The sequence below is a fragment of the Centruroides vittatus genome, unplaced genomic scaffold, assembly GCF_030686945.1.
Source record: "Centruroides vittatus isolate TY-2023 unplaced genomic scaffold, ASM3068694v2 contig_250, whole genome shotgun sequence".
Classification (NCBI taxonomy): domain Eukaryota; kingdom Metazoa; phylum Arthropoda; class Arachnida; order Scorpiones; family Buthidae; genus Centruroides; species Centruroides vittatus.
This window is the reverse complement of record NW_027121584.1, coordinates 570,303-598,271: the sequence shown is the minus strand read 5'-3', so window position 1 is coordinate 598,271 and position 27,969 is coordinate 570,303. Positions and strand designations below refer to the sequence as shown.

Genomic DNA, 27,969 nt, shown 5'->3' with positions numbered 1-27,969 from the left:
GGTGAAATGAAAATAAACCCTGTGGAGTAAAATAAACACCCAGATATTTATAGGACGAGACAATCTCCAACTCAGAATTAGATAAATAAAATTTATCAGCCTTCCCTAGTCTACCCCCTCTCCGAAAAACCATTACTTTAGATTTTGTCTCATTAATAAGTAGTTTATTAGACTTACAATAATCTTGTAGACGGTCAAGTTTCTTCTGAAGGCCAATAGATGAATACGAAAATATTACAATATCATCGGCAAACAAAAGACAGTTCAATTCTACCTCTGGTGATATAGATATACCCATAGTATTATGACTGCAAAAAAAGTCCGGGAGATCGTTAACGAATAAATTAAACAAAATAGGACTAAGTGGTTCACCTTGTGGAAGACCTTTATTAGCAGTTACCACTTCCGAAAGACAACGATTAACTTCAATTTGGAAAACAGTGTCAGAAAACAATTGTCTTATGAGGTTAATAAAAGATGATGATATACCTATCCGAGAAAGCTTCGACCATAAAATATCATGATCTATTGTATCAAACGCCTTTGACAAGTCGATAAATCCAACATAAAATTTTTTGCGTTTCTTCATCAAAATTAATTGTAAAATTCCAAGAAATATAAATAGATTATAATCAACACCTCTACTTGCTACAAAAGCACCTTGACTAATAGTTATAATATGAGATTGCTCGAGCCAGAGTCACAAACGATTAGCCAATATCGTAGAGAAAATTTTCCTAATTACACTAATTAGCGATATTGGACGGTAATTCAAAGGATCGAGACGATCACCCTTCTTATATATCATTTTTAAGCAGATATTTTTCTAAGTAGTTGGAAAAGAATAATTAGTTTTAAAATTATTAAATAGAGATAACAAATCATTCAAAGCATTAATCGGAAGAAATTTAATCATCCTTAATAGCATCTAAGCCAGGGGCTTTATTATTTTTTAGAGAGTGAACTACAGATTGTAATTCGTGAAAAGAAAATTTGTCATCAAGTAATGGGTCCATATTGTCATTAGTACTACTAGACAGTACAGCCAAAGATGGTCCAGAGAAATAAGTTTGCAAATATTCCGACCAATCACAGATAGAAATGTTATTATACACGAATTTGTTAGTTCTAAATTTATTAACAATCTTCCAAAATTCAGCAGAGTTTTTAATATGCGATAATTGAAAATTAATCTTATTCCAAAATAGTTTCTTTTTGGCCTTACAGAGGGATTTGAAAGTTTTTTCCAAGTTAGAGTAAATAATAAATTGTTGCTTAGATCTTGATCGCCGAAATGATCGTAGAGCACGATTCTTCTCTCTTTTCGATCGTAAACAATCAGCATCAAACCAAGACTTTGCAAATTTTCTTAAACAATCATACTTGACATACATATTACTTTGGATTACAGATTCAAGGATGACGTCAACAAAGGACGAATAAAAAGAAAAAGAATCCAAAAAGAATTCACTTTTAAGATCTACGTATCGCTTGGTAACATTACACAAATACTTATCCAAACACGAAGGTCTCCACACATAACGACAAGTTTCAGTAGGCGATTCTTTACTGAGAGGAAGAGAATTAAACCTAAAGGCAATAGAAACTGGGAGATGGTCGGAATCAAATTTATTCAAAACCTTAAAGTCCACTATGTTATCAACTAATTCAGAATTTGTAACTATCAAATCAATAACTGATGCGCCCAAAGAGGAAATAAACGTAAAGTTCACAGGGAAATCAGTAACAAAACGACCATTTAAAAGAATCAAACCATAAGATTTGACCAAGTTCAAAAAACGTCTTCCCCTACAGTTAAAGATCCTATCTTTAGACTCTCTAAGGTTATAAAAATTTAGATTAGAGCCTGTATATAATGTATCTATTTCGGAAGCAATTCTAGCATTAGAATCACCAAGGATCAAAATGTCATCATCATCTTTAAAATCAAGAATCAATCTATCAAGATACTCAATCAGTGAATCATGTTTATTGATAGAAATATAAACCAGGACGATTAGAAGTCTAGGACGATCATTAAACAAAAGTTTATCGAATGTAAGTTTGGCGATAATAAAATTATCGGAGGAATGACAAATTTCTAACTTACCAAGTTTCCGAGAAATTACTAATAACAATCCGCCAGATGGTCTTCCAGGTCCCTCAGATTTATGAGCTAGAAATTCAGTAAAATAGAACTGAGAATCTAATGATGAAAGAAGGGTTTTCAAAGAAGATGTCATCCAGGATTCAGTTATGCCAATAATATGATATGATAAGATGAAATCAACAAAACTCTTATCAGTAAAGTTAGTATACAATAAACCTTGGCTATTCCAAGACAACACCTTTAACGTAAATAAAACTTCTGAGTAAGGAATAACAGGTAAAGTTTTTAATTTTCGTCCGTTCGACGATCCAGCGACTTTCCTGGTAATAAAAAAGGTTCAATCTTCATCAGCTTATTATTCATTAAGTCAAACGTAAAGTTATCTCCATCAATTGTTAAACAATCAGCTCTCATGAACGCAGATTTGCCTGTCTCCTTAGCCTCTCGATAAAAAGGGACAAGATTTCTTCTCCTAATTCTCGATCTCCAATGTAAATCATCAAAAAACTTTACTCTAGAACACTTTTCCCTCTTTCGGATGTTATGTACATTTCGGTAAATGAGTTTTTTATCGGAGGCAACATCGAGTTCAGCCACCACCAAATTATTCTTTGAAACTAATTTAAGATCTTTCACCACAATAGAGTCGCCATTGGGTCTTTTAACAGATGACAGAATGTCGGAAACCAAGGACAGAACTTCAGTCGAATTTCCCTCTAATCCGGCAATAACAATATTATTTCTCTGACGTTCGTTAGACGATGAATCTAAGAGATATAAAAAATAGGAGGTCGGAGTAGTAGATGAAACATTTACGTTAGAAATTTCTTCTACCTTCTTCTCCATATTGAGGAGACGCTGTTCAAAGTCTTTATGCAAATTTGCCAGCCATTCGAATTTAGTAGATAAATCTTCGAGTTTAATCAAAATGGTATCAAATTTCTCCTCTAAGAAAGAAAACAAATTTTGAGGTACATTAGACGAAGCCAGAGGAGGAAAGAAAGATTCCAGTCGTTGAGATTTTAGAGTTGGTTCGCTAGGAGATCTTTGTCGTTTGCCAACAGATGATATGGACGACTTTGAAGGAGGGGAGGAAGGAGGAGTGCGAGACATCGGGCCAAGGTTAGACTCGATGCCTCCAATTAGTAATAAAGCACATAATAATAAATATATATCAAAAACTTTAGTAAAACTAAAGTAAAGAAATACACAATTTGTAGAAAAAGCCATATCCAAAGCGTTAAAGTTAAGTAATGACAGCTCACTCAAAAACTCACCAACACTGACAAACGTCGCAAGCGCCCCCTACAGATAATAATGTTTTTGGACATATTCAATAGAAGGGCATTGATTTCTAGCTTCTTGGCTAACTATTGGGCATATTCAAAATCTCAGTGTACAGCCAGTACCTCTCAGCACCTCTGTTCAAAATTTCAGACAACTTCTGGTTGCTGACAGCATGCTTCCAGCAAACTGTAAGCTTCTTTTTCGATGCTCGATATGTCAGCAAACAAGATGGCAGCCACGAGGCTCATAAGAGCTCTATTTTGCATTGACAATTTTGAATTTAATTTATTTGTTGATGAATAAGCACTGAATAAACTAAAATTCAATTAGTACACTAATAGATCACATAATTTTGTTTCAGTTGTTAAACTGTAATCTTAGGATTGATTTAATTATTTAAAACTTGTATGGAAATTTAAAAAATCTTTATCCCTATTTCTCTTTTTGAAACATTTAATGAGAACAGCTTAACGAAAAATTAATAAGTCCAAAAATAAATTTAATGTAGCATGAAGTCCACATCATTCGCCATTTTTATTGTGTTTCTCTCCCAAAATTCCTGGCAGTCAGCCCTTGTGTTCTCTAAAAAAAACTAGCAGTTGCTTCGCTTCAGCAGCATCTCACTGGATTGATGCTGAGATTTTGAATATGCCCATTGTTTCAGCTATAGTTTTTCATGCTGGAAAATGATTTCTTCTCCACTGCCATGAGGTTTCAATTTTAAAAGAAACTTCAGCTATTATAACTCTTAACCATTTAACAGCTGTATTCTTATGCACCCTCTAATAGACATGAAAAATCAAATAAACTTTTCTCTGCTTTACTAAAATGCTTGGTAGTAAGATGCTGTTTCAATTTGGTGGGTACCATGACCTGATTGCTAAATGTTCTCCCATAAACTATATACACAGGCAACAGTACCCATAGACTATAGAAAAGGAGTACTAGCTATAAAAAAGAATGCCATACATTATGTAAGGAGCTTCAAACTACAATTTAATGTCAAATCAGCACTTCCATAAGATGGCAGTGGTTGTAACTGGGGCTAACTTGGCCTTATAAACAAAAAACAATCCTTGTTTTCAAGGCCAAGTTTTGATCAACATACAAGGAAGTTGCATGAGACAACAGATAAATATCATTCATTAGTTTCTTTTACATTTGCACAATAGGCTAGAAGTCATGAATTTTCTGTTGTTTGTTAATAATGGAATTTGATGATTAGGAAAAGGGCAACTCAGACAAAAAGAGGGGCATGTGCCCCAAGTGTTCCAATGTATGGATGCCCCTGCACACAGGGTGAGGATTATCCTAATTATTGTTCCACAAAAATCCATACAATAAATAATTATCCAAATATTTTCTTTAAAAAAGAAATATGATTTTCTCTCTCATCTTCTGAACAATAGACCAATGTTCGAATTGAAACTGACAGTGGAAGTTGACAATTCATATTCACTGTTCTGAATTTTATGTTTCTTCATAATAAACTTATCTTTATTGTTACACATTATCAAAAAAATTTGCAGGAATGAGTTCACTTCTAAAATTTTTATGCAACAGAATCAACAGTACAAGTAATTTAAAACACTACAGCACTTGAATCGCATGACATATCAACAAGCCACACAAAAACTTGTTTTAAATATAGTAAATTGCTAATCACCATGAAACTATAAAACAATAAATGCTCATTCCCTTTATCCACACAGTCAAAACATTGGTAATCTTATAAAAGTGTACAGAACTTCCAGGCTTATAAATTAACTAACAGGTAAGCCCAGTGTTGCCCAGACAAAAAATAACAACAAACATTAAGTTTATTAGATTATTTTGTACTTCTAACCCTACTATCAGTGCTGGATTAAGCCTCTAGCGGGCCGTAGACAAAATTTAAATTGGGGCCCCCATTTAAATAAGTTGCTTCTAAACAAATCTTATATAATGTGACATTAGCGTAGCTAGCATGGGTGACACCCGGTGCGGATATCGTGGTGTCACCCCAAGTCACACCGTAGTGTCACCCTTTTTAACTCTTTTATAAGACACTATTGAATTGTAATATCTTCGCACTCAAGCAACTTGAACGCTATATCGAATATGTGATGTTGCGATGTATAAGTTTAGATTTAGAAAATAAATCATAACCATACATCAGTACTACCACGAGAGGCGGCCCTAGAAATATTTCTAGATGGTGCGAGAGATCCCATAGCATACATTACTTCTGACGCATGGGTGGCTGTTGACCTTTTTTTTATAGGTAATGGCTAGTCGAGCGGACCTTAGTAGGAATTGTCAAATACAGCCTTTTCTGTCCTATCGAATTTCTTAGATAATTTTTAACTTGTTTTGAAACGGAGAAATCTTTTGCACTGAAGCCGGGCCCCTCCGAATTACAGGCCCTAGACATTTGTCTACTTTGCCTATTTGATAATCCGGCCCTGCCTACTATTATATTATATTACTAGCTTTTGCTCACAAGGATTTTGCAATTTAATAGAAATAGCCCTCAGTTCAGCCCCAAATATATACCGTATTTTACGGACTATAAGATGCACTTTTTTCTTCAAAAAATTGCATCCAAAATTCAGGTGCGTCTTATAGTCTGTAGCATTTTATAGTCCGTAGCATCTTATAGTCTGTAAAATACGGTATTTTTTTTAAAAAATTGCTTAAAAATTAAGGTGCGTCTTATAGTCCATAAAATACGGTAAAATTACTTGTGTTACACATACCCTTTATTACTGAGAACCTTCTAATGCAATTGAACATTTTCAATTTGATCACTTTTCTAGAATGTTTGCAATCATTCTATAATCGAACAAATATGTAGTAACAAATTCGAATTTAAAACAGTTCGAACATTTGGAAAGTCTTAATACGTAAATACTGTACATTTGGAAATTAAGTTATTACCACCAGAAACAAAAAATCACATCTAAAATAGTAGAGTAGAAGCTGTTCTTCAGGTTAAGCCTTAATGCTCTCCCTCTCCCCCCACGGGGGAATTTCGAAAAATCCCTTCTTAGTGTGTGTTTTCATGACGTACCCTAACTGTGTACCAAATTTCACCTCTTTAGGTTCAGCAGTTTGCTCTAGGCGATAATGAATCAGTGATCAGTCAGTCAGGACAAGTAATTTTATATATTTAGATAGTAGTTGATTTATATAACTACGGAGGTTATCTTATGTAAGGGTTTATCACACCAAGTGCCCAATCTAATGCATTTTAAACATTCTTTAAATTGTGTACAGTAGAGGAATAAAGATTGGGGCATGGGTTTTTATATATTGAATCCCTTGATCTCAAATTCCAATTGTTCTAAAGCTTTCTCTCCCACAAGCTTGATTGGTCTATTACCTGTTTTTAAGAGTAAATTGAAGCCTCTTGGGAAGCAAGGAAATTCAACATCAATATTTACTCAACATCAAATTTGATCCTAATTGGAGATGATTTTTGATCTCAGGATCCTCTTTGTCTTATTGTCAGAGAGAGGTCCAATTTAATTCAATTTGAAACCTGTTTATATTCTATCAACATTCCAACATCACAACAATTGTTCGGATATTTTACAATTTTTTTCGATAAAATTATGACAAGAGAGATGGTTGGGTCCTGATCTTGTGGGCCCTAATACAAACAAAATATTTTAAAAGATGAGATCAAGTGACATCACGTGATGGTCAAATACAACATAGTGTAAAGTGTTGTCATGTCATGTCAAGTCATATTTATTATGTTCTGATAACTGATATCTTCTCATATCATTTTTAATCATGTACTATTAACACATGATATTTTTACTAGGTAAATTTAATAAATATAAAATTTAAATAAAATAGCAAAATAAAATCATGGCTGACGTTATTTAACATTTAATAAATGTAAAATACAGAGCATTCACAAAAGATAAAACCTTTGTTGTTACCTTATCTTTTCCATCATTGCACACCATCAGTAGTCCATCGAAATTTACAAAAATTACGGAGACGACCTTCCTTTTAGGATAAGGCAACTCTGTATTTTATATTTATTAAATGTTAAATAATGTCGGCCGCAATTTTGTTTTGTTATTTTATTTAAAACGTATTATTGTGATAGTGGCAAAACACCAGAGGACGTTTTTACCATTTTTGCATGTTTGTCGCGGAGGCAGTAGCCTAAAAAGGAAGGTCATCTCCATAATTTTTGTAAATTTCAATGGACTACCAATGGTGTGAAACGACAGAAAGGATAAGGCAATGACAAAGGTTTTATCTTTTGTGAATGCTGTGTATTTTACATTTATTAAATGATATTATAAAATGTTTTAAATATAAATTGAATAAAAAACTAAGCTTGTATTCCTGTTATGATTTGCAGAGTTTTAAATATTAATAAGCTACAGTTGTCAAATTTGCAAATTGATATTTTCAAAAATATAGCAACAATTAAGTAGAGTGATTGCAAATATTTTCAAAACATACCCTTAATAATCAAAAAAAATATTTACAGATGAAATTTTACATATACAGGCTGCATAGGAAAGTCCCTTTAACCGAAAAATTCTTGCGAACAGAGAGAGCTACAGCTATGCAAGTGAAGTAATGGTATAGTAAAGTGACTACGCCCGATCTAATGCAAATGACAGCAGTGCCCCTAGTGACGAAATTTGGAAGATAGACAGTGCAAATCGAAAAATGAAAACAGATAGAGCAAACTTTCCAATTAGAAAGTTTTAGAACAACAATTAATTAGTACGAAATGACATGTGGTTCACACGGATAAGATAAATTGTCGCCTGTATACCCAAAAATGTCTGAAAGCGATGCACGCCATTTTGTGTAAATGTTTGAAAGGAATAGCCCTAGGTATGAAGAAATACGCACAATTTATTGCATGAAATATGTACTTACGTCAATACAGTTTGATAACATCACACAAAAAACAACAGAAAGGCAAACTGTCACACAGTGATAACAAGTTAATTAATGTCGAGTATGTTCGAAAAGTTCGCCACTGCTCACGATACACGCCATTGTTATCAAACTGTATTGATATAAGTACATATTTTATGCAATAAATTGTGCGTATTTCTTCATACATATGCCTATTTCTTTCAAACATTTACACAAAATGGTGTGCATCGCTTTCGGACATTTTTGGGTATACAGGCGACAATTTATCTTATCCATGTGAACCACATGTCGTTTTGTACTAATTAATTAATGTTCTAAAACTTTCTAATTGGAAAGTTTGCTCTATCTGTTTTCATTTTCGATTTGCACTGCCTATCTTCTAAATTTTGCCACTAGGGGCGCTGCTGTCATTTGCATTAGGTTGGGCATAGTTGCTTTACTATACTGTTACCTCATTTGCATAGCTGTAGTTCTCTCCATTCGCAAGAATTTTTTGGTTAAAGGGACTTTCCTAAGCACCCTGTATGTCATACAAACTAAAACTCAAACATATTTAAAGACAAACATAAACCTAAACATAAAATTCATTTTAGTCTAAATTATGACTGATTTTTATTACTTAATCTCCAAAACTTGACTTTAAATTTCTTAATATCTATTTTTTACTTTTCTAAAGTTAACATTTTAAATCAGTCTTAAAAGTTTTTTAATTAAAGTTTTGAAATTGCATAATAATAAAATTTTAAAATATACATTTTATTTAATTGTTTTCATACCTGAATTCTGAGATTTTCTTTTTTTATGACATCCAGTTGTTGTGTCTGCTTCTTCCTTTACTGTTGGCATAGCTTTACATTTCATTCTGCAAAAGAATGATCTGCGCGCACCAGGACATAACCTTGTTTGACTTTGTGGTACATCAGTTTTCACAGGTAACATGGCTATAAAAAATTTTATTAAATTAATTTTTTTTAACTATCTAGATATGATAATAATAGATAGAAATTAATTATTGATAACACTGTTATCGAGTATATAATTTTCAAATTCACTTACATGTATTATAAAAAAAAACGAATGATGTTTAATTACAATAATCATTTTTATTTAATTCTATAGTTTATTTCTTATATAGTTTTAATGATTAATTTTGAAATTTATAAATTTTGTTATGAAGAAATCTTACTTTTTGCATCTATTAACTTTTCCTTTGGAGAAAGATCTGAAGACGAAAGCTGCTCTTTTACTTTAGCAATATCTTTTGGATGAAGAATATCAAACCAGTTCTGACCCAAGAGATCACTCTATTAAGAATTGAATAATAAAATAAAAATTTACATCACTTTTATATTAAAAAATATATGGAGTCTAGCATTTTATTATTTATAAATAAGTACACGTACTTGTATGTATAATTTTATGATGGATTAATACACTGCCAACAACAAAATAATAAACTGATAAATGTATTGAAAAAAACAAGATTTGTGGCAAGTAATAGAACAAATAAGCAGATCTGTATTTAAATGAAACATATAGAAAGTAGAAATTGACCAACTGAGATATAAATTTAGTTTTACCTATTGTATTCTTTTGAAAGGAAACTGAAGTTATATGTGGTGTGTCAAATAAATTTTACAAACAAAAATAAAAAAGGTACTAGGCATAAATCCTATTTGAATTCTTCAAAACTCATGCATTGTATTTTCAATCAGAATAAACAAATCAAATTTTCTTTATTTACAACTGACTATTCATAAAAGTAAAAAATGTGTGAGCTGTTAGTTTTAAAATATTAAATAATTTAAAAAATAGAAATATTAGGTTGTTGCAAATGAAATGGCTGATTTTTACTTCTGTCTTTGAACATTTATTAATTTAAATTAAAACTTATATATTCAATCAAAATTGTCTCCACCAACATTAATATGCTTTTTCCAATGCAAAAGAAATGCATTAACACCAATTTGATAGAAATCATGAAAATCAGAAGCCAAAAAGTCATTAAAGGTATTTTTTATCACATCCTCTTCCTTGAAGTCACGTCCTTTCCTTGCCAAAAAACTGTCCAAATGTATAAAAAAGTGAAAGTCTGTTGGAAAAAAGTCTGGAGAATAAGGTGGATGGGGAAGAATCAGTTTTGTAGGTTTTAACTCTAAAACTGAATTTTAGTGTTCTATTAAGATCAGTTAATATAAATTTAGCTTTATCAATAGTAATTACCTTATCTATTTTTAAATTGTTTATAAGTTTTTTCATGTCACAGTTTATTTTAAGGATTGGGTTTGCTGGGAGTTTTTGGTAGTTACCTTTGCTGAGGATTTTAGAAGATATTTCACTGCACTGTGCTTTCTCCATGATAATAATCTAGTTTGTTTTATCAGCTTTGATTATTTCCTAATATCCTTCATATTATTATTAAATTTGTATATATTTCCTTTCAGATTTACTTAATGAGAGTCTTGTTAATGAATTTTGTAATACTGTCAGGCTCAAGGTGCTATCCATGTTATGTAATATGTCTCTATTGTGACTAATACTCTTTTTTGGGGGCCCCATGGAGCAGTTGTATGTAAGGCCCAATACTAGAACTTCCTGCATGTTTTTTGGTAGTTTTATATCAGAAAGGTTTATTATTAGGTTGTTAAACCAATTTTTCTTCTCTATTAATGTGGGATAGCTTAATTTTCTTACTAACTTATTGTGGGTACCGAGGAGGGACGGCGAGGTCAGACCTCTGTTTAATTTCGGCAACAAATCGGAGTGACTTGCCCACGTGTCAGGGATGGCTTATTTGCCGGTAGGGATCCCGTAGGGACGGGACTACTTTTTATCCGGTCGAGTGTAGGAGGGAAGGTGGAGTCGTGGTAAGGCGATAAGCGAATATTCGAGCAAACAAGACACCATTTAACAGGATAACAACGATTTAATGGAAAACAAAATATACGTTACAAAAATCTGACATAAAAGGGGTGACATATAATAAGCTATATATCCCTATCACGCGAAGAGAGAGAGAGAGTTCACATAAATGGGTTCCATACCTCTTGGACAATCAGTAATTCAAATATGCTGTTCGTCACGATGATCGAACATTCCTTTCTAGGGAAGGTTCGATGGCACTTGAGGCACAATAGTCAAATATATTCCGTAGGCACAAAGGGTAAGATTGCGACTCGAACTAAATCGATGATAGACTCCCCGGAGGGGGGGAAGGAAGCATCTTATATAGCTTTTTGCTGGGAAATTTGGTCACGTGCATGTGCTTAGGCCATAGGTGTTCCCGGGATTGGAAACAATACGGCGAATTCGGGCGCTAACTATAAACTTAAGTTGCAAGATGATCTGTGCTCAGCGTAAGAACAATGGTTAGTTGACAGTTATACGGTCGGGGACGCATATTTTCTCGTCCAGGACCGTTTTTAGGCAGGATGTTTATATCCAGGACAGTTTTTAGCAGGATGTTTATAATAGGAAAATTTTCGATTCGATATGGGGAACAATTTTATTATAATTCGTATTATATTCGGATTATATCCGGATATAAGAAAGGGGTAATTATTAATTCGGATATAATTTATTATAATTTTGTGTCAAGGGGATTTCCAGATCTCACATTATTATATTTATTCTGATAATAATTTGAATCTTGTTGGATTGGGTACTTATTAACACTTAATTTTTTTCATTTAATTATTAATTTTCTAAGTTTGTATTTTTTATAGTTGATTAGAGGTTTTACAATTAGTCTATCAATGATCTCAGCATCGTGCTTTTGGATACAGTTTGTAATAGACATCAAAAGTTGTAATGTGCTAATTTGACATTTTTAGATATACCTGTAAATATCATATATCCATGCGCAACCTGTCTATGATCTTGTTTAATCTCTCAGACAATTCACCAATTTCCCTAACATGTTTAGATGTAATGATGATGTCAAGAAATGATTGAATAATGTCCAGTATGTTCAACCTTTTTACGATTTCCAAGACAGTCAAGTGATGTTCTAATTCGATGATGTTCTTCAAATGTTCTGATTTTTGAGATTTGTATTCCCAGAATGAAATTTTTTGAACCAATGCTGGGTGGCCTGCTCACATACAGAACCTTCAAAAGTTTTATTGGTATTTCGGGTTGCTTCAGCTGCATTACATTCCTGTTTATACTTGTAAAAGAAAATGATTCAATTTTCTTTTTTTCCATGCTGTCAAAAAGTACTCTTAAACATGTGGAACTCACAATATAAATGATATTATATTTTTAATTCACATATTATATGTGTACTCTTCCAATTGCAAACATACAGCACTGTTCACATGGAAAAAAGTTGAACTATAAGGCCAGAAAGTTTAAATTTAAAAAAAAACAGCCATTTCATTTGCAACAACCCAATAATAATAATAATAATAATAATAATACTCTTCCACATAAAGAAAACGTAAAGATAGCGGACGTGGTTTGATTAACATAGTTAACCTTCACTACAAACAAATACAGTCACTGCGAGAGTTTTTCTACAAAAAACAAGAAACATCACAATTACATAAAGCAGTAACTCTAGCAGACTCAAATAACACACCATTAAACTTACACCCACATCATATGGACACGATACAACATATAAAAAGCATAGACACCATTAAGCAATCGTGGGCTCATGGCAGACATTCCTATAACCTGGCTCAGGATTTTGTTGACAAAACTGCGTCAAACAGCTGGTTAGCTCGGGGATTCCTCTTTGGGGAGACGGAAGGATTCATGATCGCCATACAGGATCAGGTCATAAATACTAAAAACTACAAAAAACACATACTCAAAGATGCAACACTCACAAATGACACGTGCAGAAAATGTCACATCATGCCAGAAACTATACAACACATCACCTCTGGTTGCAAGCTCTTGGCACAAACAGATTATTTACACAGACATAATCAAGTAGCAAATATAATACACCAAGAGCTTGCAAAGAAACACAAATTAGTAGACATCCACAAACCATACTACAAATACATTCCACAGACAGTATTGGAAAACAACACACACAAAATGTACTACAACAGAGCCATAATCACAAATAAAACAATTTATCACAACAGACCAGACATCACACTCATTGACAAACACAATAAAATCACATACATTATAGACATATCCATTCCAAACACTCACAATATACAAAACACATGCACTGAAAAAATTAGCAAGTACACAGAACTCGCCCAGGAAATAAGGCATCTGTGGAGGATGGATAGGGTGCTTATTGTACCTGTTGTTCTCTCCTCTATAGGTGTGATACCACACACACTACACAAAAGCCTGGGCACATTACAATTGAATAGAAACACATACATCACACTACAGAAGGCCACTATATTGAATACATGTCATATTGTGAGAAAGTTCCTGAATACAGACACACACACTGATACCCTTCTTTAATTTCGGTTTTGGTTACTATGCCTTGACTTTGGTCCGGCATAGTACTCAGCCACCAGTGTTAATCGAGTATATCTCACTTAACCAGTGGCGTGCCGTCATTGGAAGCGATGGAAGCGCCGATTCCACCTTCCAATGACCTTCCCTTGAATTTTATAAAATATAAATTTTCATATTTTAACGTACTTTGAATTAATTAAAATTAATATTTTATTATAACTGCATTATGTATCTTTTACAAATTTCTATACTACATGTGAAAAAAAAACGATAAGATTGCTATTGTATATTCGAATAATTCGGTGGCGGAAGGAATGTCGAAACCGGGTCAGTCTCCAATCAGCCAGATTATATAGGCATTAGCACATGCGGTTTACAGTGCACCAACCTCACCTGGTTTAGCTCACCCGGCTAAACCAGGTAAGCGACACACTCGTAAAGAGTACAGCTTTATATCCCGGAGTGGTTGTGGGCTGTTATCCGCCTGCCTGTCAACTTCCAAGCAGCCAGATTATAGGCATTGGCACATACGCTTTACATAGCACAAACGTCACGGTTTAGCTGGTAGAAGCAACACACGCATAAAGAGTACGCGACTTTATATCCCGGAGCGGTTGTGGGCTGTTAACCGCCTGCTAGATATTCGGCCACCCTCGCCCGATTATGTGAATAACAAGGAGACTAGATCAACGGCGGGCAACCCGCGGGCCAGCTACGGCTGGCGAAAAGTTTCTATCCGGCCCGCGAGATCTTTAATAGATTATTAAATTGGAAAAATAACTAATTAATAGTTATTTTTCCAATTCTTTGTAATTTTCGAAAACGATAAGAGAAATAAATGTAGTAATTAACTTTTTATTTATTTATTTCATATTTGCAGACTAAAAAAATTACGAGTCACAAGAAGGCGTCAATTAACTACTACGGCGCGGAAAAAAACGTAAACTTTATTCTGGCCCATGTTATAAAAAGGGTTGCCCACCGTAGACTAGATTTATAACAACCCAACCCATAGGAGTTTACTGGCACGTTTTTATGATAGTTCTGTATAGTTGACAGGAGTTTAAAAAAACTCCATTAAAATATTTGATATATTTATTCTGCGTTTATTCCGCTCTCCCATCTTATATTACTTACGGATTTCGATGTTAAACTGGTGATATTACGATTTAGTATGTCCCATCTGTAAGGGGATGCAGAAAAAACGTGTACAATTCTAGTACAGTGTTAAAAATTAACTGTTACTTTGGCAGCATCATTTACAACCAAATTTAATGAATGAGACGTACAGTACATACAATGGTACAAAAAAAAAAGCTCTAGAATTTATTTTCCTTAAATTTACGATTTATATATCCGTTGTCATAAAAATTTGTCTTTCCACTGTTTTCCCAAGACTACAGATATTCAGGTATAAAGTAACTGGTTTCGACTTATTTCTACTTAAGAAGTGACTAAATAATTAAGAGATTAGGGAATGGGGACATAAATAAAACCCTGTTGAAAGAGCCTGAATTTTACTTCAACAAAAGCTTAACAGAACCAATCACTCGCTCAGTACAGTGGGAAACTGATTTCCATGTACACCTGGTATTAAAACGAATTAGTTAGAAAACAAATGACTATTAAGTTTAACATAGTTAGATTTTTACAGCTACGGTGAGAAACGTTTAAAATTTACAACAGCCCTGTGGCGTCCTTTGAGATATACTAGTGATGCGACAAAAGAGGCATTTGACGTTGACCGGTATCGGCACCCTCGGGATTTGGCACGCACACACTCACTACACACCTACCTGGACCTGCACTAGTTCCATCCATTAGCTACTCGTATCAAGATATTTGACTAAGTGGATTGTTTTAAGATTTAAAAAGTAAAGACTATTTTATGTTATTTTTATGTACGTTTCTTTACAAAGCTATATTTTAATTATAATTTTCTTTAAAAGTATATTAATACAATCGAACAATACATTGTACCAGGTATGTATATCCATCGCACATTTTATTTCACCGAGTAAGTTTTTATAATTTATTTTTAATTTTAGCCCTTATATCGTGGCTAGCGATTCAGAATGTAATTGTGATATTAAAAATACATTTAGAGAAGTCTACAGTTTTTACTGGCTTATCGAACAAATGAATACGAATGGACCCTAGACCAGTGATTCTTAACAGGGGGCCGCGGCCCCTGGGGTCCGTAAGAAGTTTGCCGGGGGCCGCCAAATTATGCAAAATTTCCTTCAGAATATAATAAAAAGAAAATAGATGTATAATCCGAATATCGTATTGAAAAGTGAAATAAGAAAGATAAAGTTTTCCTATTTAGTTTTTATTTATTTATTTTGTATTTCTTCCTACATACAACTTTGTTAGTACAGAAGAAATAAATGTAAATATGCTACTTACACCGCAGTATTTACTTCTTTTATTCCAAAGCAATTTTAAGAAACTATTAATGCTTGGAATTTTAAAAATAATTAGGAAAAATAGTAGGCTTTGAAAATTTAAATATTTTTGCAAAAGATATGCAAAATCCTTACGACAAGTGGGCGTTTTAGTTTTAGTTTAGTTTTAGCATCGACATTGGATCGATTTATCGACATGTTTCTTATTTTATTTTCTGTTAAAAATTAATGAGTTTTCATGTTTAATTGTGAAGTTTGAATGTTATTTAAATAGATAATGAAATAATAAAGTTATGATTTACATTTATTATATAAAAAATAAAGCAATAATAAAAAAATCAATTTATTATAGATAAATTATCAAATTATCAAATTTAAATTATTATTAAAAAATGGGGGTCACAAGAAAATTATGAAATATTTGGTGGGCGGTGAGTATAAAAAGGTTAAGAACCACTGCCCTAGACCATCACTGACGCGCAATTAACTGATTGCCCCTGGAAGTCGGCTTCTTACAGAAACACAGCTTCCGTGTCATCAAATGTCACGGCACGCCACTGCACTTAACCCAACATAATAATAATAATAATACAATTTAAAAAGCATCAGTATTTTAAAAACTATTGCCTGAATAAAATTAGAAAGACTGTTTTAATTTCAATAATTTTAAATAATTTCACATAATATTTAACAATGCAACTTCTTATAACAAACTTTCTAGATAATTTTTATTATGTATAATTAGATAATGTAAATTATGTAAAAATTTTATGTTATATAATTAAACATTGAATAACCTGATCTTTCAGATTAACACCAAATGATTGGTTGATAATATCAGGCTATATTAATGCTACTATTAATAATTAAATGTTAAGTAATTTGGCTTAGAAGTAAGTATAACTCTAGGCCAAATTACTTAACACTTAATTATTAATAGTAGCATTAATATAGCTTAATATAATCCAGCAATTGTTTGGCATTAACTATATAATTAATGTTAGTCATGACAATTCTACATTATTCTAATATAATGTGAAATAATTCTAGCAAAAATTTTTTTAAAAATTCAACATTTAAAATTACACTCATTGTCATTAAAATTAGCACACCAAGAAGGAGTTGTCATATTGCAACTTGGCATGAAGATAAGTCTGAAGCAGATATGGAAATAATTAAAGTTACAGCATGATGGCTCATTGTGTAATGCCAACAGAGGATGTTAAAATGCATCTCCCTTAGCCTATAAAAAAAATTCATAAGATAAATCAGAAGTAGATGGATCATTAAGATCATTTTGATGACCTTCAATTTCTTTCATAATTTAAACGCCTTGTTTTTCTACAATCATTACATTATCATTATTTTCACTTCCAATACTTTCTTCACTAACACAAGCATTATCATTGACTCTTATGCACCATTTGTCTAATATTTTAGATTGCGTTTTTTGTTGTTCTAATTGTGTTTCTTTTTGTTTTTTATTTTCCCAGCCAGATTTTTTCTTGTTTGTAGACATTTTATTTTATTATAGCAATTTTTAAAAAATGTAATATTTTTTATTACTAAATTTGACAAAAAAAAGAACTCACTAAACAATAACATTTATAAAAGGCTAAGATTCTAATATGTTATACAATGCACTCCCTCTCACCTTTTTGACTGAAGCAGAAGAAATGAGCCATCCCCTCCTAACCTACAACCAAAGTGGTCACCTGTGCAAATTTCATGAATTATTTTTGCCACAAAGTTTTTTATGACGATTTATTAATTAGCTAATTAATTGCGCTATTGTTTTTTTATGGGAGTTTTTTTTATCAAATTAATAAAATTGTTCTAAACTTCTATTTGATGGATTTGACATGGGTAAGGATTTTTTAAATGCTATTGGATGTTTTTTGTGACATCAACATGTTTTTTTGTGTTTTATTCAGCAAAATTTTTTCCCATACCTTTTTTCGATTCCCCTGTATTTTAATAGCATAAAAATCGAAAATTTTGTATTATATTTGAATAGATGCAGTAAGTTAGCTCCCCTACCGCTTTAGACCAATATTACCCTGAGGCGTACATGAGAACGACCCGGGAAAGCTGATACCAGCTGTTCTCCGGGTCAACTGGTTTGTAAACAATGTAGACTGCACAATTTTTGAAACATATATTCATAGAAATTACAGATCATAAATATTATATAAATATAAATATAAAACTAAATAAAGATATTTGATGGAAAAACTTGCCAAGTGTCTTTGGAACACAACACAACACTAGTGTTTACTAAGCCTGGATAAATATAAAAGTTTTTTTGTGTTATTAATTTTGAATACATATTATTCCGAAACCTTCTCACTGGTGCCTGTATTAAATCGGTGCCTATGGCGGGGGACACATTGGCCATACCCTACTTATGTCTCTGGCAGAGAGACATTATCACTAGAGATGCTTTTATGTTGCAATCAAAGACCATATGAATAACTAATGAACAACTAATCAAGTCTGAAAGAGGAAAGATCATCAGGTTGAGAAACCAGATAGTCATCTGGCTAAGTAGCCTGCCACCTAGGCTATTCTGTCAACACTGTGGGGAAATGTTGGGACCAGTAGACAAGAGAGTTCACACACACGTGGCACCCAGGCTCAGGATATTCTCAGCAGACCACTAGCCGAGAGGCTCACCTGGTCTTCCAACAAGCACACACATAGCTGACCATATTGTTGTCTGCCATCTAGACACAGATGGTGTCATCATTAGAGGCCCCTGTGTCTGTTCATACCATTTTGAGGCACCTGGGTGAGAAACATTTGGTATTATGGCAGCCATTATATCTGCTGCCATTAACAGCCACCCACCGTCACCTCTGTTTGGAGTGGTGTTGCTCTCGATGGGATTGGACTGCAACAGAATGGAACCAGGTCATCAACAGAGATGAATCCAGATTCAGTTTAGGCACTGACAATGACCATGTTTATGTCTGGAGGTCCCGTGGTGAATGTCTTAATCCTGCCTACACTTTGGGGAGACACCACTTCCACAGCTGGTGTGATGGTCTGGGGTGCCATCACATATGACAACCATTTATCTCCAGTAGTGATTCAAGGGACCATGACAGCCTAGGGGTATGTCAATGACATTTTGCAGCCACACATGTTGCCTATCATGGAAGACTCCCAAGAGCCATTTTCCAACAGGACAATGCTCGACCACACACTGAAAGGGTGTCACAGGACTGCCTCTGTCATATTGCCACACTTCCCTCGACTACCCAGTCCCTACTTGTCACCAATCAAACATGTCTGGGATCATCTGGGATGCCAAATTGAACAGCCTAGGAATTTTGCCAGACAAGAGGACCTCTTGCAGCAACTGTAGACTGAGATGCTACAGGACAACATACAACACCTCTATGCTTCCATGCCTGCCTGTATCACATTGTGTATTCATGATAGACATGGTCCAACAGGATGCTAGAACCCCCTTTCATTTGTAATTTTTCTTTCAATAAATGATCATTTTACTTTTGTTTTATAATCACTTACTTATATCACTGTTACACTCACACATGTATAGTTTTGTTCAATTCTGACAATTCCTTCTTGGTGCACTAATTTTTATGGCAATGTTATCAATAATACAATACTGGTACTCTCTAACAATAATAATACAAATGGTGAAGAAATGAAACTAACACCTATATGTGATTTGCAGCAAGTAACTGTAAAGTTCTAAGATTTTTGGCTACTATTTAGAGACCCACATCAGGAAATAAAACAAAAAAAACAAATTCTATCATTCAACAGAGAATACTGTTACATTTAAAATAGAAATCCCAAATATTCAAAAATATGTTCAATACAAATAATATAAATGGGTCATTCCATGTCATGTGACCAAGGTCTGCAGCTTGGCCCCATCAGATTTCAATTAAATTTGGCACAAAGGTAGCTAAGGATCTTAAACTGAGCCATGCAAAATATTAGCCCCATATGTTGTATGGTTCCTGAGATACGAGTCAAAATGTGAAGGCACCTCAAGCCACCATAGTGATGTCTTGATTATGCAAAACAAAAGCCACAATGATAAGTAATAAATTTAGAACTATACAAGACTATGAATGCAAGTTAGCCTGTTAAACACAATCAGCTAATAAGCTATGTAATTAAATTAAAAGATCTTGAATGTACATGCTTGCTGAACTGTGCTCACCCAAATATTATTGCAAAGATTTTGATTATTTCCAAAAACAGTTTGATTTCTAGAGAAATCTTGTTTTGTTTCATTTTAGGCTAATAGAAACAAAATGCTTATTATTTAAGAGTTTGTTATGAATGCTTGTATTCCTATGATAAGGGGATACGCATAGAATTTGCAACTAGAATCAATCTGATAGTTCTTAAAACTATGTGAAGATGCTACAGAATATTTGCATTAGTTCATGGTGGCAAAAGCACTACCAGTTTTTTGAACTGGTCCCCCATTGCCAAGGGACCACACCTGATAGCCTGGCAAATCCAGAAGCAAGCTTTTTTTTTTAATGTAGACTCACACACGAAGCATAACAAAAAAGAAGACTGGTACAAAATTATAAATTCTAATTAAAAAAACCTAAAAACATTTAAATAGAAACATCTTCCAAAACCTGATTCATTACAATACAGCCAAATGCATTCGCAAGATAATGTATCCACACAGCAAGTGAGAGTTGCGGGTTCGAGTCCTGCTCCGGGCCAATTCTTTTCTTCCAGATTATTCTAAAATTATGTAATTAAATTATAATTATTAAATTTAATATAAGGTGGCACCTAATGCTTCCCTCTAGGGACAAATTAATCAGTAATTCAAATTATTATCACTGGAATATAGCCTGATATTATACAGCAGTTGGTATGGCTTAAAGAAAGTTAAAATACAGAAAATCAAGTTTTCATCTTTTACATGTAGTTATGCAATTATGAAATATAAATTTGATCCTTTCCTCCTTTATTATTGTTACAGTAAACTATTAAAATATTTAAAGTTAGGATAAGCAAACTTTGGACTAAGTTCAGCCATTGTAATTTTCTCATTAATAATAATAGTGATAAAACTATAATGTTCATGTCATATAAGTGGAACTAGTATTTACCTTATACATAATTAAATTTATGTTTATCATTTACATTACAGCTTGATTTTATGCATTTACTCACTCCTAAAATCTAAATGATAATTACTGTATACAAACAAGAACTTGTATTTTACCAAACTAAGTACTCAAAGAATAAATTTCCAATTGTAAAAATATTAGGTTAATGTTACCTTAGGTGCCAAGATGGCGGCCGGTCTCTGATTCCAGGAAGGAAACAGTGGGACGCACGTTCTAATCTAACCTAACCTATTCTAATAAATTACCATAATTATTAGCAACTAAATTATTAGAATAGGTTAGATTAGGTTAGAACATGTGTCCCACTGTTTCCTTGCTGGAATCAGAGATGAGCCGCCATCTTTGCACCCGAGGTAACATTAACCAAATATTATATTACACATATTAAAGTGATATCAATTGTACAATGTTTATTCTTACTGTATTTATGATCTATGTATATTTTGAAATAAAATAATTTAATATAAGATTTCCTCAGCAATTTCCAATCAAATTATGGTAAAAATTTTGATTTTGACAATTAAGAGATTATCGATTAAATAATCTAGATTAATTTAATTGCATTTAAAAAATGAGGAATTAATACTTAAAATGTAAAATTTTATAAAAGTACCTGTCATTAAATGATTCAATCAAGATTTATATTGATAATCATTCCTGGTAATGATATGTACTTCACAATATTAAAAAGTTAATTAAATTAAGGTTCTTATTAAATCACTCTATAATGAATACAGTAAATTCCCTCTAACTTAAGATTAAAAGCAAATGAAGGTTGTCCTATTAGTTGGTGTTTTCTCTGATAATGTGGAAACAGAAAGATATACAGTACAGCAATTTATTATGAGCAGCTCTACACAGAAGTTTTACTGAGCATTAGTAGGGTATATTTTTATAAGAAATGATCTAAAAAATTTCATGACAATACAGTATACACAGGGTTCCTACTCAAATTCTTGTTTTGAATTCCCTGACTTTCCCTGACCAACTTTGTCCAAATTCCCTGACCCTCACATTTCTTACAGTGTGGAATATCGACATAATGAAACAGCATTTTATTTACCGTGAACATTGATTGAGTATATCTATCCCTCTTTTTTGCACAGTTGATATGTTTCAAAGACTGCCACATTAAAAAAATACAGTACATACCGGTACATCTTGTAGAAAAATGTTTGATAGAATCCAAAACTTCAATGTAATGAAAAAATAAGCAACAAATGAAACATGAGCTTTTTATTTTATCATTACTTATCATTATTATTTGTATGTAAATCTAGTAAATACAAGATAGCATAAAATCAACAAACGGTATTTGATATACAGTACAAATAGTACTGTACTGTGCTTAAAATGAACTCTCGACTTAGAAACACGTAATTTTAAAACCAATCTTTCAACAAAAAGAGTAACTTTTTTTTAAACAGCAACATAATTTTAACAAAAAGTTAAATTTAAAAATTTTCAAATAAAGCATTTTTTCCCTCAAAAAACTTGATCATGTAAAAAAAAGAATTAGTTTTCTTTTGTCAACCACATTATATACAATCTATTTTTACACAATTTTGAAATAAAGAGGGATAGGTGTAAGTTTACAGTATAGCTTCTCTAACAAATGTATCTAATTTATTGTAAAATCTTTTTATTTTTACAAAATGGACAATCAAAATACAGAGAAACTTCTTAGTATTAATTCTCTGTTTTTCAAAATACAGATAATTAGAAAATAAAAAATTAATTACAATTCACAAAATAGAAGAACTATTAATGTAGTTTTAGCTTTTTCTCCTCAAGTGTATTTATTTTCATTTCAATCTCTTTTTCTTCCTTTTCATGATCTTTTCTTAACATTTTCTTGTGTTGTTTTAAATCCTTAAGTTGTTGTGTAAGTTTTCTTTTTTCTTCAGCCCTCAATGCCTGCTGCTTCTGAATATCTTTTTTCTGTTGCAGAGATGCAATATATCGCTGTCTAGATCCTCTGACTGTTAACAACATTTTCTGGTCTATATTTATTTGATCAATACCACCGGCAAAATGGATCCCATCATAAACTAAGCGTTGAGCAACTAAACTTTCTTCCTTAAGATTTTCACTCAACAGTGATTTGTTAACTGAAAAACCACTCTCAACACTTGCATTCCCATGTGAGAAAGAAAGAGAAATTTTGATAATAGACCATAGATCTTGCAGTTGCCTATCATCCTTCATAATTTCACAATAAAATGTGTCCAGACCATCATCATCACTCCTTTCAGATATGAAGTCCTCAAACTTTGTAGAATAGGGTTTTATGGATACTTTATTGCAGAGTATATTATACTGTTCTTTTGCTTTGACAGCACATCTTTCATCAATCCTGTTTGTATCATGTAGAATCTCCAGTAAAGCATTGAAATACAATTTTCCAACATTTGATTGCATTTTAATAATTTCTGGGTCTAAGCTGCTCAAAGCCTTCACACATTTGTACTTGACAGGTCCCTTCTCAATAATCTTTTGTGTCATCACTTTCAGCACTTTTTGACAATCTCTTAGAAAACACAGAATATCTTTATCGCTTACTTTCAATTCTTTTAAAACCTTTTTTGCTCCAAAACCAATATCCAAATTCTTAAGATGTACCAAGTTTTCATTAGCATTTAAATCTATTTTTAGAAACTGCTTGTCGGTGACCCTGTCATTTTTCACAAACTTTCTCATCAGATTCATTAATAATTGAACAACTGCTTTATAAAGATAAGGTGCAAGAGGTTTGTTGCTCTGAAATCGGGTGAGAAAGCTCTCACTTTGTGTACATATTGACCGAAAAAATAAAAGTTTAACTTTAATAAAGGGGTCATTGAGTGCCTGTCTCAAGAATGTAGCCACCTTGCTGTCTTTCAACTTTGTACTGTTGTTTATGTATGTCTTCACAGATTCAATAACTTCTGCTGCACGTTCTAAGCACTCTCCATTCTCCAACCACCTTGTTGAACCAAACTTTTTGGGAAACAATCTGCTTCCACTTATAGCAATGTATTCAGCACGCCGAGTGGGTGAGTCTTTTAGCAAATAGTACAAATTCCGTAGCAGTGGTAACAAATTCCAATCTACTACTTTAAAACCAGCTTTTACAGCACCATGGACTACATGTAAACCACATGTTCCCATTCTCACAAATGATTTACCAACATTCTGTGTCTCCATGTGATCTTCTAATTTATTCAGAAAACTTATGTTTACATTTGGTCCGTCCATACAGATATGAAGAATTTTTGCTAAGATCAAGATGAGTGTCTGAAAGGCCATTGAGAAATGCAGAGAGAAGATCATCTGCTGTACTATGATCCAGAAAGACACTATTTAAATATCTGGTCATAACCTTATCTTTACTCTCATCCCAGTATTTTATCACAAGATCCATTTGAGTTCTTTGAGCAACTTTGTTTAGTGATTCGTCAAAGGAGATAGTAATATTATCACAACTTGTAACAGCATCAATCAATTTTTCTCTGAAATAATGGGCTAGGCCATAATTTATTATATAGGAAGCTTTATCTGGACCCAATTGAAATTGTGTGGCTATAGCACTGTCAGGAAACATTTTTTTGAAAATGTTTTTAATATCAGAGCATGAATTGAGTGACATCTTTTTCTTTACAACTGCCAATGCCCAAGTTATCTCTGCTTTTATTACATCATCTTTTATCACAAAAGGTGTCAATGTGCTGCTAAGAAATGTTGATTTGGTGAGAGACTGTTCATTAATGATCTTAGATCTATCTTCCACAACAGAAGCCGTTTCACACACATTTTGTTGACTATTAGAAGAGTTTGAATTTGTCGGGGTTAAAAACCTTACCAGCGAAGTTTGTTCCGACTTCAATCTTTTTATTTCAACATGACTAGAACTATTTGCATGGGATATTAATGCACGCTTTCCCATATTACTTAACGAGAAAACTTTACAACAAATGCAGCAAAATGCTTTTGTATCATCATCTTTTACAGTTCCTAACCAGGAATTGAATTCTGGATGAATAGCTGGATCTAGCCATTGGAGATTAAACCTCGTTTGTTTCCGTGCCATTATAATTTAAGAATGTAGAAAAACACAAACCTCGAACATTATTATTAAAAGACAGATGAACCAGATCAGATAGCAATGTGTAAGACTTGTTTTGTCACAATACTAAGTACAACATTCAAACGACATCCAATCCGCATCTGCATATATATTAATTAAAAGTAGTGTTGCCAACCAACTCAAAATTCAAATTTACAGCTAGACATTTTTTAATAAAAATACTCAAATCATACTGTTTCCATTAGAACTGTTTGGTTTTTTTAGCTAGATTGTTCATAAATCCACTAAATTAGCTGAATTGGCAACTCATTAAAAGAAAAAAAATGTTCCGTTGCCGCCATTTTGATTTCGGTTTCGATGTAAAGCCAGAGTTTTAATAATTATTTTTAATAATTTTTATTTATTATTTATTTAATTTTGCATTAAATTTCATCTTTTCATAAAATTTTCTTAATAATTCAGACAAAATTTATTTATTTTAACCCTTAATTACAATTCTTATAATTATTGCAAATCATATCACAAACCATCTTTCTCACTTTTATAGCAAATTTTAATTAAACGAACTAATGTTATAGAATTTAAATAAAATAAAATAAATACAGAAATAAACATCAAACGAAATTACAATTATACATTAATAAAATATAGAAGTTCAGCGCATAGAATCGTAACTATAAAATCTCGTTCTTTTGCAACATAACTATAAAAATAGTTTTGGTGTTGTTTCGCACTAAGATACTAAAAAATTAAAATACATTTGATTAATTTTTTTTAAAATTTACCAGCTTTTTAAATTTATAATTAATTATAAGCAAGTTAACATTGGTTAAACTATTGGATTATCTAGTTCACTGTTTCTCAACCACCGGTCCGTGGAGATTCTTGATCGGTCCGCAGAGAATTTTTACCGCTCTGCGTTAAAAATTTTCTTATTGAAAAAAATAGTGATAATTTAATAAATAAAAATTTTATAATGTATAAATGATAATAATAATTTTACAATTTACTTCTGTAGTAATTCTTTAATATATAGTAAAGTTTTTTGTTAAAACACTACCGATCCGCAAAATTTTTTTCACAAATTTTATCGGTCTGCGGGCCAAAAAAGGTTGAGAAACGCTGTTGGTCAGCCATATTCAGCAAACGAAATCAACGAGGCAGCTAAGGAGACAAATTCCCTGACTTTTTGACAATTTTCGATAAATTCCCTGACTTTTTGACAATTTTCGATAAATTCCCTGACTTTTTGACAATTTTTGACAAATTCCCTGACATTCCATGACTTTTCCGAAACTAATGAAAATCCCTGACTTTCCCTGACTTTCCAGGTGCGTAGGAACCCTGTATACAGCAATGTACAGTCTTTAGTAACTTAAGTACAAGTACAATAATATAATGCATGGTATCTTAAAGAGTTCTGAATATTGTAAACACTCATTAATTAAAATTTTTCTATTGTCAATAAATTTTAGTTAACGTACAATTTTTTGAAAAAATGTGTCTAAATTATGCAAAATACATAATTTGTTAGAGGTTTACTGTAATTCCACTTATAATCGTAAATGGAATTACAGTATCAAACACAGTCTAATTTATGATTAAATTTTACATAAAGAAGCTAGATTAAGAACAATTTAATTGCATTTCATAAAAATATTTTGCTTAATAATTTAATATAAAAAGTAATGAAAAATTCTAAACCTGTGAATAATTAAGAGTTTGTGAAACAGATTCTGAAACGTAGAGAATTCGTCCTCGATCACAACTTATTACAAATAAGAATCCTTCTGCAACCTATAATATAAATAAAATTTTATTACAGAAATTTATATTTATTTTAATAAATAATAGAAAAGCAAAATAGGATGATAATTCCACATTTAAATTGAAACTAAATCAATATAATGAATAATTTTATAAATATTTTTGGACTTGTATGCATTTTAAATATAAATAAGTGCATTTCATAATTGTTTTTCAGCAAAAGTTTACTTCCTGAGACTATTATCTGAGCAGTATAATATTATTATGAAGTATTACAGTGTTATAGTTTTATTATGGTTTCTAAATTTAGTTTTGTGGGCATTAGAAGAATCACATCCACAGATTCTGTGAATCTGATTATATTTTAATAAACTACTATTTTATTTTATTAGTTCATTCAAATGAATCACTATGAAATATCTATCCATATGTATATATATATGTTATGGACAAAGTGATTAATACGGGAATTATGAATAATGACCAACAAAATCGGGCATTGTAATAAATTTCAATAATTTATCAAATTGACCGGTCATTATGAATACTACTATCACCTAGTTGGGCAAAGGGATAATAATAAGTTGAGGAGTGATCATACAACATACGCTAGCCAATCGGCACTCAGTCGTGCGTGCGTATTGCATTTAGTACCAAATTTGGAGGCAATCGTCACTGTTTGTGCTCTCGGCAGATTCCTCCTGGAGGGGAGCTGCCGGCAGGCCACCGATTGTTTAACGTCACTAGTTATTTATTCACGGTAGTTCTTGAACACATGTATCAATAACTAGTATGTATCAATATCTAGTAACGTTAAATAATCGGCGGCTCCCCTCCGAGAGA

The 27,969-nt window shown here is 32.4% G+C and overlaps 1 protein-coding gene across 3 annotated transcripts in view; it reads right to left on the bottom strand.

Moving 5' to 3' along the window:
- cyc (basic helix-loop-helix ARNT-like protein cyc) overlaps positions 1-27,969 on the bottom strand; it is a 58,982-nt gene that overhangs the window by 22,450 nt on the left and 8,563 nt on the right. For all 3 annotated transcript variants that reach the window (XM_067265844.1, XM_067265845.1, XM_067265846.1), the window contains 3 exons: positions 27,064-27,156; positions 9,486-9,603; positions 9,076-9,240 (listed from right to left, as the gene is read on the bottom strand). In XM_067265844.1, the coding sequence (XP_067121945.1) occupies positions 9,076-9,240; positions 9,486-9,603; positions 27,064-27,156 (376 nt within the window). The remainder of the gene's footprint in view (positions 1-9,075; positions 9,241-9,485; positions 9,604-27,063; positions 27,157-27,969) is intronic.